This window comes from Mastomys coucha, unplaced genomic scaffold, assembly GCF_008632895.1.
Source record: "Mastomys coucha isolate ucsf_1 unplaced genomic scaffold, UCSF_Mcou_1 pScaffold22, whole genome shotgun sequence".
Lineage (NCBI taxonomy): Eukaryota > Metazoa > Chordata > Mammalia > Rodentia > Muridae > Mastomys > Mastomys coucha.
In genome coordinates, this window is record NW_022196905.1 from 2337412 (window position 1) to 2352201 (window position 14790).

Genomic DNA, 14790 nt, shown 5'->3' on the forward strand with positions numbered 1-14790 from the left:
CCCCAAAATAAAACCCAGCTCGCCTTAAGAAAAGAACAAACAGCAAACAGCCAGGAGGTGATGGCCCACAACTGTAATCCCAGCACTCTGGAGGCAGAGGCAGGTGAGTCTCTGAGTTTGAGCCAGTGTAGTCTACAGAGCGAGTTCCAGGACAGTGAAGGCTACACAGAGAAACCCTGTCTTGAAAAACCAAAACCAAAAAAAAAAGACAAAAAAAAGAAAAAAAAAAGAAAATAGCATCCTTCTTTTATATATATTTGCATTTATTTTGTACATGCTCACATGTAAGTGGAGGTCATAGAACCACTTGGTGGAGTCAGTCCTCCTACCACGTGGGCCCTAGGGATTGAACCTAGGTCATCAGACTCTGCGAGAGTGCTCTAGCCAGCTTACCTTTAACAGCTTGCTTTTCTGTATGTGTAACTTGTAAAAACTCATGATTTTGTGATTGTGATTGTGTGTGTATGTGTGTATGTGTGCATGCATATAAAGGTTATAAACAGGTTTAGTATAGCAAAAGCTAGGGACTTCTATACAGCAACCAATAGACATTCGCTTTGTTTTGATGTTTTAGTGGATTTACTTTTGCCAGATGGAAACTAATACTTGCAAAAGCATTTCAATATAATTTTGGGAAGTAATATTTAATTTTACTAGCTGACATTATTGAGAATATATACATGTATATATTAATATATATAGTATTAACACTTAATTTCCAAAAGTATATATAACAAACACTATTATATGAGTGCTAATTAATGTAAAAAATAGACTATTTTTAGAGCAATTTTAGGTTTATAGAAAATTGAATGGTTTCATTTCTTAAGCTCTTATATTAGTGTAATATGTTTGACCTACTATGGAACCAAGATTGATACATTATTTCACACTTTGTGTTTTGTAATTGTGGTTTTGCCATATACGGTTTATATAAGCACAATTACATTATCATAGAAAATAAAGTTTCCTTCCTTTCCTTCCTTTCTTTCTTTTTTTCTTTTACCATTTTATAGCATTAAATTTTTTTTTTTTTTTTTTGGTTTTTTCGAGACAGGGTTTCTCTGTATAGTTCTGGCTGTCCTGGAACTCACTTTGTAGACCAGGCTGGCCTCGAACTCAGAAATCCGCCTGCCTCTGCCTCCCAAGTGCTGGGATTAAAGGCGTGCGCCACCACCGCCCGGCTAAATTTTTTTTTAAAATTAAGTTTTATTGCATTTTGATGAGAAAAGATACTTAATTTCAATTTATCTGAATTTGTAAACATTTAAAAACATTTTTAAGTAAATAGAATTACATCACTTTCTTCTTTCCCTTTTGTACCCCAACTCCTCCCAGAGACCCCCCTTCAATACCTGCCATGCTTTTCAGTTTTTTTATCATATTCTTTAAAATTTATAAAATATTGTAACAGTAAAAAAGAGTATTATAAAAGTTGCTTGATATAAGACAAGAATCAATTGAACAGTCTTATGTAGATGCTTGTCTACAGCAATACTGAAAATACATGTTTTTCTCAATATAAATTTTAAATAACTCCAAACATATTAACTGTATGATATTTTAAATAATATGTCACTATTAGTTTTTTTAAAAAATGAACATAAATACTTTTTTGTTTGTTTGTTTTGTTTTTAGTAGAGCTTAAAATCTTGACTCTTACTGTGGTACAAACCCAAAATAAGAACAATTTTTAGACATTGGAGTTCATTGTAATAAGGCTGTACTTCAATGACCCTCACATCACCAAAGGATTTTACCTCCATAGTAGCTAGGCTAAGAGTTGACAGCTCTGCTGCGCGAAGGAGTGAATTGTAGGCACGATTTTTGGATACAGATTTCTTGCTATGGTCAAAGCTATTTGACTTGAGTGATTGTCTTCATTCTCAGTCCACAGAGAACAGGTTACATTCATTTAAGAAATGGTGTGTGTATTAAGATGGTCTATCCATGAAGTCATTCACCAGCTGTTTCAATGAACAATGGTTCTGCTTGGAGGGTGGCACAGACATTAGGTGAGGGTAAGAATCTGGTTCATTGGCTGTGATAATTTTGGAAAAGTATTCATCTCAGAGAGAGAGTAACTTATAAAGTCCTCTTCTTCAAATTTGATACAATAGTTACAAATGTCAAGCAAAGCATTCAGTCTCACTCTTTGTTGTTCTCTTACAAGCCACCTCCCAAATTAATTGTCTATGTTTCTTTTGGCTGTATAAATACTTTTGAAATATGTAAGCTGTTCTAAAAACCATAGTATAGTGCAAAAACATCAAATAAACAATCCTACTAATAGGCTGAGATAGGAGAAGCATGATTTCAAGACCATTATGTGGTACACAGCAAGACATTGTCACGTACAAACAAGCAGAAAGTGTATATGGATTGTACAATATTAGACCTATTTCTCCAATTACCAAGTTAGAGAGATCATTGGATGACAGCCAACAAATTTCTAATTCCTCATATTTTTGAATTTCAATCGATTAGAATATGTTGGTAATATTAATTTTCATATTAAGAGATACTAAGGAAAATTGTTACTTTCTGTTATTTTTGTTATTAGAGGTAGAATTATGTTTGCGTGGGTTTGTTGAAAGATTACTGTCTTGCTTCTTCTAGGGTGTAGTTTTGCTTCTTATGTTGATGTTTTCCATCTATTATCCTTTGTAGGGCTGGATTTATGGAAAGATATTATACAAATTTGGTTTTGTCATGGAATATCTTGGTTTCTCCATCTATGATAATTGAGAGTTTTGCTGGGAATAGTAGCCTAGGCTGGCATTTGTGTTCTCTTAGGGTCTGTGTATGATGTCTGCCCAGGGTCTTCTAGCTTTCATTGTCTCCGGTGAGAAGTCTGGGGTAATTCTGATAGGCCTGCCCTTACATGTTACTTGACCTTTTTCCTTTACTGCTTTTAATATTATTTCATTGTTTTGTGCTTTTGGTGTTTTGATTATTATGTGACAGGAGGAAATTTTTTCTGGTTCAGTCTATTTGGAGTTCTGTAGGTTTCTTTCATGTTTATGGGCATCTCTTTCTTTAGATTAGGGAAGTTTTCTTCTATAATTTTGTTGAAGATATTTACTGGCCCTTTAAGTTGGGAATCTTCACTCTCTTCTATACCTATTATCCTTAGGTTCGGTCTTCTCATTGTGTCTTAGATTTCCTGGATGTTTTGGGTTAGGAGCTTTTTGCTTTTTGTGTTTTCTTTGACTGTTGTGTCAATGTTTTCTATGGTGTCTTCTACCCCTGAGATTCTCTCTTCTATCTTTTGTATTCTGTTGGTGATGCTTGCGTCTATGACTCCTGATCTCTTTCCTAGGTTTTTTAACTCCAGAGTTGTCTCTCTTTGTGATTTCTTTATTGTTTCTGGTTCCATTTTTAGATCCTGGATGGTTTTGTTCATTTCCTTTACCTGTTTGATTGTGTTTTCCTGTAGTTCTTTCAGGGATTTTTGTGTTTCTTCTTAAAGGACTTCTAGCTGTTTTTTTTTTTTATAATTTAAGGCAATTTTAAATTTAAGTATATTTTAATCCTATTCTCCCCCTCTCCCAAGTCCTTCCAGTTTTCTCTCCTCTTATCTACCCATCTTTAAGTTCTTTCTCAAAAACCCAAATCAATACAACAACCTCCCCCAACCAAGAAAATAAAATAAAACTACACCAAGAAAGAAAACAAGCCAATGACCCATCTGCCCTCACCAAACTGTAACCAAATAAAAGCACTGTATCCAAATAAAAGAACTGTGGAGTTCTTTATGTGTTTGTTAGCTACTCCTGAACATGCATGAGCCTGTCCTGGTGTGGTTGGTCTGGTGTTAGTTGATCTATTGGAGGAAACTGATGTTCCCTCTGCTAGCAGGTATAAGAGACAGTTCAGTTGTTCACATCCACTCTAATGGCTAGGCCGGTCGGCTGGCCGGCCTTCCTTCCTTCCTTCCTTCTTTCTTTTCTTTATTCATTTTTTAAAAATATAACAAAGTAAAATATAATAAGAAACAAAAACTATCACATCAAAGTTGGACAAGAGAAATCAATGGAGGTTTTGAAAAGAGCCCAAGAATTGGCACAAGAATCAAAGACTCACTTGTTCACACACTCAGAAGTCCCATAAAAACACTAAACTAGAAGCCATAGTCTGTGGTCTGTAGACTTTTAGAAGCATTTACATTCGTTACAGTATGCATTCAAGGCTTGTGTTCTTTTTGGCCACATTGCTTCCCAGGAGTGGGTTGAGACCTGTGTAGCTGATTGTGGAGGGTCTTGAAATGTTGGCGATATTAAAGGTTTCTGAACTGAAGTGTTTATGGCTGTGTGGAACTGAGCTATAGAACAAGGCTTCACTAAAGCCAGGATTCTAAACATGAAAGTGCTCACTTTGCACTTTGCCTGAGGCTGTGCACCATCACAGAACACTGCCTCAAACACCTTGGCCAGATTGAAGACTATTGTATGTTATGAATTGTGGTATCTTTACTGTCAATAGATGCTCACTGCGCTTATAGAAACATAATAGTTTATAGAAAGAAAAGATATTTTCTTATTGTCATTTCTCAGCACGTATCAAATTAGTATATTGTCAGATTTTATTGTTTTAGAATGTTTGATTTTAAAAATTGCTTTAGAGTTGCAGTTTTAAATTTCATAAAAACATTGTTGAATGAATTTTGGCTTGAAATTAGGGCAGAATTTCCAACAACTTCTGAAATAGGGCCTAATTGTATTTGCGCCATTTGTACTGTTTATTTATGTGGAGTGGTATTCTCAGCCTTGATGATTATAAAATCAAGATATTCATCAATTCTGAAAAATCCTGAAGTTGTATGTCCTCTACTATCAAACATTCAGCAATGATTGATTCTTTTTGTAAAATAAGCACACCCATCTTATTAGTATGCAAATCTGCTGTTGTACTTAACAATTGGAAAATTATATGCATGGCAAATGACCTTTTTGCTTTTGAATTTTTTTTCATGTATGTCTGTTTTACCTGTATGCATATTTGTGCACCATGTGCATGCCTTGTGTCCATAGAGTCCAGAAGAGGAATTCAGATGTCCTGGGACTGGAGTGATAAATTATGAGGGGCTATAGAGGAATTCAGATATCCTGGGACTGGAGTGATAAATTATGAGGGGCTATGTGAGTTCTGGGAACCAAATCTGAATCCAGACAGCGCTCTTACTCATTGAGGTGTCTGTCTAAGGTCCCTGAATGGCCTAGAAGAAGGTCTCATGCATCCCAGGCTAGTCTCCAGTTCACAGTGTAGCTGAAAATAACCTGAACTTGATCTTCTTGCTTTCATCTCCCAAGTGCTGAGATTGGAGACTATCATATGTGGGTTTATACAGTGCTTGGGACCAAACCTAGGGCTTTTTACGTGCTAGATAAGCACCCTACCAACTGAGCTATCCTTAGTCAAAGGAGTGTTTTAAACTAATGTTTAAATGATTTATTAGCAGTAAATGTTTGATTTTATTTGGGTTTAATTTTTTTTATTAATTATTTTTGACTGTGTAGGTGTGTGTCTGAATGAGGGTTTGTGCACATTCACCCCAAAACTTTTTTTAGCTGTCTTAGGTCCTGTTGCTCAGTTGTTAGAGAACTTACTCCTGTAGCAGAGGCCAAGGTGTTGGAGCTCCTAGAGCTGGAATTATACACGTTTGCAGATGTTATAGATAGGTGCTGGGAACTGAACGTGGGTCTTCTGGAAGAGCAGCAAGTACTCTTAATTGTAGAGCCATCTCTCCAGCCCCAAACAAAAAGAGTTTTACTTCTTTTTTTCTAAGTTGTTAAAACCAAAGCCAAAACTGAAAACCATATTTACTCCATTAGCCAGGACTTGTTGAGTATACACAGTGTTGAGTGGTCATCTTTGCCTTATTTCTGATCTTAGTTGGAAAGATTCTGGTTTCTTAAGTATGATGTTAGCTGTGATTTTTATCCATCTTTTTTTTCACCCTTGAGGTAGGGTCTTGAGTAGCCTAGGTTGGCCTCAGACCCACTATATAGCCCAGACTGGCCTTGAACTCCTTATGGTCTTGCCTGTATATGTCAAGAGTTGGGATTATAGGTATTCACCACCAAACTATGTTTAGCTGTCTTAGGTCCTGAAGAAATGGTTCATCTGTTAATTGCACTTACTCCTGTTGCAGAGGCCCCGGATTTGGTTCCCATCATTCACACAGAGTGGCTCATAGCAGTCTGTAACTTCAGTTCTAGGGAATATGAGCCACCTTTTCCTGGCCTCCATAGGCACCTGTATGCATATAATGATCATGATTTACACAAATTTGTACACACATACATTTTAAAAAATAAATCTTGAAAATAGATGATCTTTACAAGGGTTAGGAAACTTCTGTCTATTTCCATTTGCCGAGAAGGGTTTGCTATGTTTTAAATACATGAACGGTTGTCAAATTTTATCAGAAGCTCATTTTTTTTTTTTTTAAATTATTTTAAATGTAGGAATGCTGTGTCTGCATGTACACCTATTTGCCAGAAGAGGGCATCAGATCCCTTTATAGATGGTCTTGAGCCACCATGTGGTGTTGGGAACTGAACTCAGGACCTCTGGAAGAGGACCATCTCCCCAACTACTGAAGCTCTTTTCTATGTGTATTGATAGGGTCAATAGCAGTCTCCAGTCTGTTAATCTCTGATATAGTGAGTTATTTTCAAATGTTGATCTACTTTGAATAACTAGAAAAGAATCCCAGGTTGTTATGCTATGTAATTCTTTTTATACATTGTTGAATTCAGTTTGCTAAAATTCTTTTGGGCATTTTTTCATCTCTGACCTTTAGTTTTTCCTTCCTTATAAAGTCTTTGTCTAACTTTGGGATTAGGGGTACTATTGGGCTCAGGAAATGAGTGATATGTATTAATTCTGCCTCAGTATTCTAGAAGAGATTGTAGACAAGTAGTATAATCTCTCGCTTATATGTTAGGTGGAATTTGTTTTTAAACTCATGTTGACTTTTCTGTTTTGTATAGTTATCAATTATTTTTCTTTCTCCCCTCTTCCTCTTCTACCTTTTCTTCTTTGTCCTCTTCCTTCTTCTCTTCCTCCTCCTTTCTTTTTCTTTCTTCTTCATTTTGGTTTTTCAAGATGGGGTTTCTCTGTGTAGCCCTGGCTGTCTTGGAACTTATTCTGTAAATCAGACCGACTTCAAACTCACAGAGATCCTCTTGCCTCTGTCTTCTGGGTGCTGGGATTAAAGCCATGTGCCACTACTGTCTGGCTGATTAACTTTTTAAGTAGGTGTAATGAATAGATTTACCTATTCATATCATCTTATATCATAGTGTGAGTTTGGCAAACTGTAGTCAACAAGTTTGGGCACAGAGTTGTTTACATATTTCTTCATTCTTCTTTTTTGTTGTTGTTGTTGTTTTTTGTTTGTTTTGTTTTGTTTTTTGAGACAGGGTTTCTCTGTATAGTCTTGGGTGCCCTGGAACTCACTTTGTAGATCAGGCTGGCCTCAAACTCAGAGATCTGCCTGCCTCTGCCTCCCAAGTGCTGGGACTAAAGGCATGTACCACCACCGTCCAGCTTCTTCATTATTCTTTTAATGTTTATAGTTCAACAGTGATATGATAGCCCTTCTTACATGTTTTATATCTGATCCTACTGGGAATTCTTAACTATGGTGTTAGCTGTGGTTTTTATTTTTCTTTTGTTTTCTTGAGACAGAGTCTTGAGTAGTCTAGGCTGGCCTCAAACTCACTATAGAGCCCAGATCGGCTTTTTCTTAGCTGGGTCAACAGTCTGTCCATTTCAACAAGCATTTAAAGGGTCAGAACAGTGGTTCAGGGGAGAACTCTTCTAGAAGACCCGAATTCCATTGCCAGCATTCACATTAGGTGGCTTACAACAACTGTAATTCCAGCCCCAGGGGGCTCTCACATTTCTAGCCTCTAGGGATACCTGTTCTTACTTATACAGACACATAATTACAAATATAAAAATAAAACTTTAAAAAAGACCAGGACAATTACTTTTATGTTTACTTTTCAGATTATAAAATGTTACTTAATTCATTTAATATTTTGTGAGACAGTTGTTACTATATTGGTTTTATTCAGGAGCAAAAGTTTTAAAAAAAGATTTCATGTATATGTGCGTACCATGTGTGCAGTGCCTGCAGAGGATAGAAGAGGCATTGGCTGCACTGGAACTGGACTCACAGATGGTTGGTAGCCATAATTGGGTGCTTGCAATTGAATCTGGGTACTCTTAGCTGTGGAGCCATCTCTCTAGGCCCCAGAGACACATTTTTATATCATAATATATTTAAAATGAGATTGTTTTGTATAATTAAAAGTGTTATTTAATTGGTAATTTTTTTCTAAGTGACACATAAAACAATGTCATATTTTACTACTTTTCAGAATCTCAGAGTCTATGAAACACTATAAAAATGTTATGCTATTTTTATTGATGCTAAGGAGTAAATAATATCCAGGGTCACAGAGCCACTAGTGCATGTAGTTACATTGGATGTAGGCTTTTGAGATCAAGTTTCTTTTTCTTTCCTAATATGCCAATGTTTTGGGTTTATTAAGTAGGGTCAAAGGTCACAATTACAAGTTCAATCTCTTAACTAGCTGCTAGAAATTTTGTTTGACATATTGCTATCAATAGCAGTGCCCATAATTGGGTGTGGTGGCTCAGACCTGTGATCCCAATACTTTGTCTCAGGAGGTAAATTATAATTGAGTTTGAGGCCAACTTAGGCTACAGAGTGAGATCCTGTCTCAAAAGGTCAAAAATTAGATGGAATAGCAATGCCATTTTAAAAGTTGAATAAAGTACTTGTTAGTAATAGTCCAGGAAGCCCAACCCCCAAAAGAGGATTCAGACAAAAGGTGCCCATATTGGTTTTAGCAGTCTCAGCTCATGTTTGCCATTCCCTGCCTTGAGATCTGTGAAAACCCAGGCAGAGTTTAAGGGAGCATTTATTTTTTATGCATAGTGTACTCCTTGTGGATGTTGCTGGGAACCACTCTTGCTTTGACCTTTGGTACACTGTGTTGAGCTGGTTGCTGGGGGAAGGGGTCACCTGTTTCAAGTGGAATTCTTTGGTGAAGTGTCTGGTCTAGTATTCTTTGTGAGAACACTGCCTTTGCCTTGTAGTAAGCAGTACTCTCTTGGTTCCCTCTGCATGGTTTTGTGTGGTCAGCTTTTCCATTCACCTCAGGAAGAGCTGAAAAGTAAATTCTGCAAGACAAGACCTGAGTGCTTCCTTTGGGTGTTTCCATGCATTTCAAATCTTACTCTGCTTATTAATTAGCTTGGGAATTGTTTTGTTCTTGCCAATATGCAACATTACTAACAGTTAAGGAAATACTTATGTATGTAATCTAATGATAAATACTTTTATTATTTTTTAAAGATTTACTTATTTTACATGTAAGGGTGTTTTACCTGTATGTATGTCTGTGTACCACATGTGTACTTGCTGCCCTTAGAAGAGGGTGCCAGATCCCCTAAGATTGGAGTTACAGATGTTGTGAGCCACCATGTGGGTGCTAGGAATTGAACCTGGGTCCTCTGAAAGGGCAGTGCTCTTTATAATTGAGCCATTGCTCCAGCCTCACTTTTATTCTTCATTTATTATACTTTTCAGTTTTGACTTTTTGTAATTCCTAATCTAATCTAATCTCTAACATATGTATATGTATGTATATATACATATATATACACACATATACACACATATATACACATATATGTATATATGTATATATGTATGTGTGTGTGTATATATATATATTTGCTTATAAGACTTCATATTTTTGTTTATTTCCTGAATTAAACGCAAAGTAAATTTCAGGAGATAGGATATAAACCAAATATTTTGTGTGAAAATCAAACACGGATACTGAGATGACAATGTTACATAAGCCAGATAGTTGTGTTTTCCATTTAACACTAGCTGGTTTGGAGAAGAAATCTGTTATCTGACTCCTGGAGGCTTGCAGGTTGAATGAGGTAGCTCCAGAGAACTCTATTTTTTTTTTTTTTTTTGGTTTTTCGAGACAAGGTTTCTCTGTGTAGCTCTGTCTGTCCTGGAACTCACTCTGTAGACCAGGCTGGCCTTAAATTCAGAAATCTGCCTGCCTCTGCCTCCCAAGTGCTGGGATTAAAGACATGCGCCACCACCGCCTGGCCAGAGAACCCTATTTCAAAGGCTTTAAAAAAAAAATCTTAGAAGGGTATAGCTGTATACCCTGTGATCTCAACACTTGGAAAGTCAAGGCAGGAGAATTAGGAGTTTGAGGCTAACCAGAGCTACATAATGAAACCCTATTGTTATCTTTTTTAATCTGAAGATTATCTACTTGAGTCACCTAACCATAATAATGATGTAACATTTATGAATTAATATGCTGCTTTTCAATGGAAATGATGATTTTAATGTGGGTTAAATAGTTTTGAAACTTTAATCTTCATTTAACTTCCGGACTTCCTCCCACAGGCCATTTTGCAGCCTGTGTTGGCAGCAGAAGATTTTACGATCTTTAAAGCAATGATGGTCCAGAAGAACATTGAAATGCAGCTTCAAGCCATCCGAATAATCCAGGAGAGGAATGGTAAAATGCTGGAGTTAGACATCTAAGAATTAATTGAATTTGTTTTTGAAGTTTTTTTATTCTAACAGTCTTAAACATAGTTAGCTACCTTTTATGCATTTATTTCAAATGTGAAAGTCTTTGTAAAAGATTTAAGAGGGGCTGGAGAGGTGGCTCATTGGTTAAGAGCACTGGCTGCTCTTCCAGAGGTCCTGAGTTCAATTCCCAGCAACCACGTGGTGGCTCACAACCATCTCTAATGGGATCCAATGCCCTCTTCTGGTGTTCTGAAGACAGCTACAGTGTACTCATAAAACAAATAAAACTTGAAAAAGAAAAGAAAAAGGTTTAAAAAAAGATTTAAGAAAATTAATTTCCTAATTTAGCATGTAGCATCTCAAAGAAAGAAGACAATTTGCTTTACTAATGCTTTAGTTCTGTGAGAGCTTGCTTTTCTGCCCAGCCATTGTGTTAGTTAAGTTTAATGTCTTGAGTGGCTGTTGTTACTGTTGTGAGCAGGTGACTGACTACTCTTCTGCTTGTTCCTATTAAGACCTTAGGAGGAGATGGTTCTTCAGTGTCAGTAAGCACTTGGTCAGCTGTCGTGGGTCTGGGTGGGACCCGGTCATCTGTATCTTTAACAGGTTTCCAGGCGTTACTGGAGCTGTTGATCCTGGGCACAACAGGGGCCAGCACTTTACAAGTCTGGCAGCAAGATTGTTTCCTTGATTGTTTTGTGAAGGTATAGGAGCTATATTTAGTTGTGCAGTTTGCTTTTAAGGGCGTGGAATGTGCAATAACTGGGGCCTGTTTTATTTTGGAGGAGGAACATCCCTGCCATGGTGCACATGTGCTGCTCAGAGGATAGCTTCCAGGAATGGGTCCCATGCTCCTGCCATAAAACTTAGGTCAAAAGCTATCTCACCAGCCCCAACAAATAGGGATTCTGTGCATATGAGACAAACATCAGAATGTTGTAGATGTGTGGCCATGTGAACCTTACCCTTTGAAACCAGCCACTACCTTAGCTGTGCCTTAAAGTTAAGCTCCTTTTCACAGTGGGTCCTAGAGCTGTTGTCTGTTGTTATGAGACTATCCTGACCCTGAAGAGAGTGATACAGTATGGTTACTTTGAAGTAAATCATTTGAAGGAGTGTCTTTTTTTGTTGTTCTTCCATTCTTTGTTTTGTGAAGTCCTCTCTTCTCAATACTCCCAAAACTATGCTTTAATTTGCTTTGTGGGATAACTGCTTTACATTTGTAAGGCTTGTGTAAGAGGACAAGGTTTCATAAAGAACCAGTGAACTTGCCCAGCAGACTGTAGTTTTCCAGTTCTGGAAACTTGATTTTTTAAAAAAGAGAACAAATACTTCTGCAGTTGTACTAGCTGCATGCTTCAGATTGCCAATAATAGTGCACTCCAGTGAAAATGGTGCGAGCAGTTAGACATCAGTATCTGTCTTGTTAGTTAGGATTACTATTGCTGTGATGAAACACATCAACAAAGCCCTTGAGGAGGAAAGGGTTTATTCAGTTTATACTGCCAGAATACTGTTCATCATCAAGGGAAGTCAGGACAGGAACTCAAACAGGGCAGGAACTTGGAGGCAGGAGCTGATGTAGAAGCAATGAAGGGGTTACTGGTTTGCTCTTCATGGCTTACGCAGCCTGCTTTCTTATAGAACCCAGGAATGGTACCACCCACAATGGGCTGGTATCTCCTCCATCAATCACTAATTAAGAAAATGTCCTACAGCCAGATCTTATGGAAGCATTTTCTCAGTTGAGATTCCCTCCTCTCAGTTAACTCTAGCCTGTGTCAACTTGTTATAAAGCTTTCTAGCACAGTGTCTCAGATGAGGTCCATATGAGGAAGACAAGTGCGGAATTGTTCACTCTGGTGCTCAGTGGTGTTTTCAAGGCCTCTCACACTCACCAGATTTATACTCTGACATCTCCAGCCTCTTTTCTTCTGTCCCCAGTGCAAACTCAGTGTTTTGTGAGGAAAGGAATGTTTTCCTGTGTTAATTTCTTTTTGTAAGAAAGATAGCATTTCCTATGAGCCCTCCAAGAGCCTTCACTCAGGATCCAGGCACTTGCCTTAAACTAGAAGGGGGTGGGACCATTGTGATAGCTTGATTTAATCGAGTGCTAGTGTTCTGAGGTGAGAGAGGGTTTGATCTCTCAGTGATGGCTGCCTGATGACTGCATAGAATCTGGCTTTATTGGAGAAGGAATGGATGATGTGGGATAATTACTGCTGTCAGCGCACATTATGAGCAGTTTGCTCTATGTCTAAATTTAAACTAACATTTGCATCCTGGGCTGAGTAGTAGATCAGTGTTGATTGTATTCAAAACAGGATATTTGGAAATTTTATATTTTGTAAGAAAAATTCAAAGGCTTTCTGGATTTTTGTTCTCAAATAATTTGGAGAAGATGCATTTTGATGGTTTAAAGGACTCGTACAGCTGCGTTGTTCCTTACTGCTTTTAATTCTCTATAGGAAGGTTGCTAGGAGGAAAATGATTTTATACCTTTTGGCTGAGCAAAATTATGCTTCAGAGTGATGAGTTTATTGGTGTGATGATGTGCTGTGCTTTTCAGGTGAAGTGTACATGCATTTTTCTGTGCCTTCTTTACAAATGACTGCAATTAACTCAGTACAATGTTTAGCCCCAAATGCACGAGAACATCAAGGGAATTGCAATAAAACTACTTTAGAACTAATCTAGAATCCCACTGCATATGCATATGAATTTGCATAAAGAAATGGAGGGTAAAATAAAGGTGCGCACTCGTGCTGTAGCACAGAGGTGGACACTTGTAATCAGCCTGCCTTATCAGGGAGGTAGAAGTCAGTTAAACCAACAATTAAAATTATTTCCTGTGACTTTGTGTTTTCAAGGATGAGGGGAGTGTGGGGTGGAGGTTGGAACAATTGTGATTTAAAGCTGTTGCCAATACTGAACATGCTTCAAGGGCAGAGATAGTATCATTGATCTTTATGTTCAGCACAAGTTTACTCATGCTGTCACTGCACATAGTAAGCAGGGCCTTTTCACTAGCATCATAGTTCAAATGGAGAACATGTCATGCCCTCTAACAAAGCATTTTGTCTTGTAACCTCTTCTCACTTAAGGCTCACCTTTAAAAGCACACTGTTAACCCTAGCTAAGTGTATCCTCAGTAAGATATCCTCAGATGCACTGTGACAGTGGAAGACCATAATGTCTATATAATTTTTATTGCCATACAGTTTTTTCAAGTTAAAAATTTTTTAAATTAATTAATTGTGTGTGTGTGAGATAGAAATAGATCAATTGCTAGATGAGAAAACATGAATGCCTCCATGATGTAGCGGTCAAAGAAAACTTTTTTTTTTTTTTTGGTCCTGGGAATTGAGCCCATGCATGCTTTTGAAGGGCTCAACCACTGTGCTACATATTGGTTCCAATCATTGCTATTTTAGATAGTAAACACAAGTTATTACTAACAGTTCTAGCCAAAATCAAGACTGGTTTTTGTTGGGCTTACTCCCTAAAATGTGAAAAACTTAAGCAGAAGGTAATTAAAAAGATAAGGCTTGGGATTTTTTAAAAATGATACATTGTAAACTAATTTGTACCAGATAGACCATAACAGTGTGAAGAGTGTGTTTTCAGTTGAGTTGATGGTCTTCCATGTGGTTTTTGGTTTTGAACAGGTGTGTTACCTGACTGTTTAACTGATGGTGCAGATGTGGTCAGTGACCTTGAACAGGAAGAGATGAAAATTCTAAGAGAGGTCCTCAGGTATGCATTTTTGAATGAATTGTTAGTAGTGTTGCATATGATCTGAATGTATTTGAACTTTTCCTTGGAAAATAATACCAACAAAATGATTTTTTTTTTTTGGCCATGTATACACAGCTTGAGTGACTCTTATCCAAATGCTTAGGACTGAATGTTTCAGATTTTGGAATACTTGTACAGATCACAACAGATGAGTAACTCTAACCAGAAAATTTGGAATTCAAACATTATAAAATTTGAAACCTTTTGAACGTTCTACTGATGAGCCAAAGTTTTCCTGTTTTAGAACATTTTAGATTTTCATGTTTGACGTTCAATTTGTATTATATTTAATTAAAAGAAACATATTTTCTTTTTCTTTTTTTTATTAGATATTTTCTTTATTTACATGTAAATTTCTCCATTCCTAGTTTCCC

General features: G+C 37.1%; 1 protein-coding gene across 2 annotated transcripts in view; it reads left to right on the forward strand.

The window, feature by feature from the left end:
- Nucleotides 1-14790, forward strand: part of Cfap36 (cilia and flagella associated protein 36) — a 35172-nt gene that overhangs the window by 5553 nt on the left and 14829 nt on the right. For both annotated transcript variants that reach the window (XM_031339860.1, XM_031339859.1), the window contains exons 4-5: nucleotides 10487-10601; nucleotides 14287-14374. In XM_031339860.1, the coding sequence (XP_031195720.1) occupies nucleotides 10487-10601; nucleotides 14287-14374 (203 nt within the window). The remainder of the gene's footprint in view (nucleotides 1-10486; nucleotides 10602-14286; nucleotides 14375-14790) is intronic.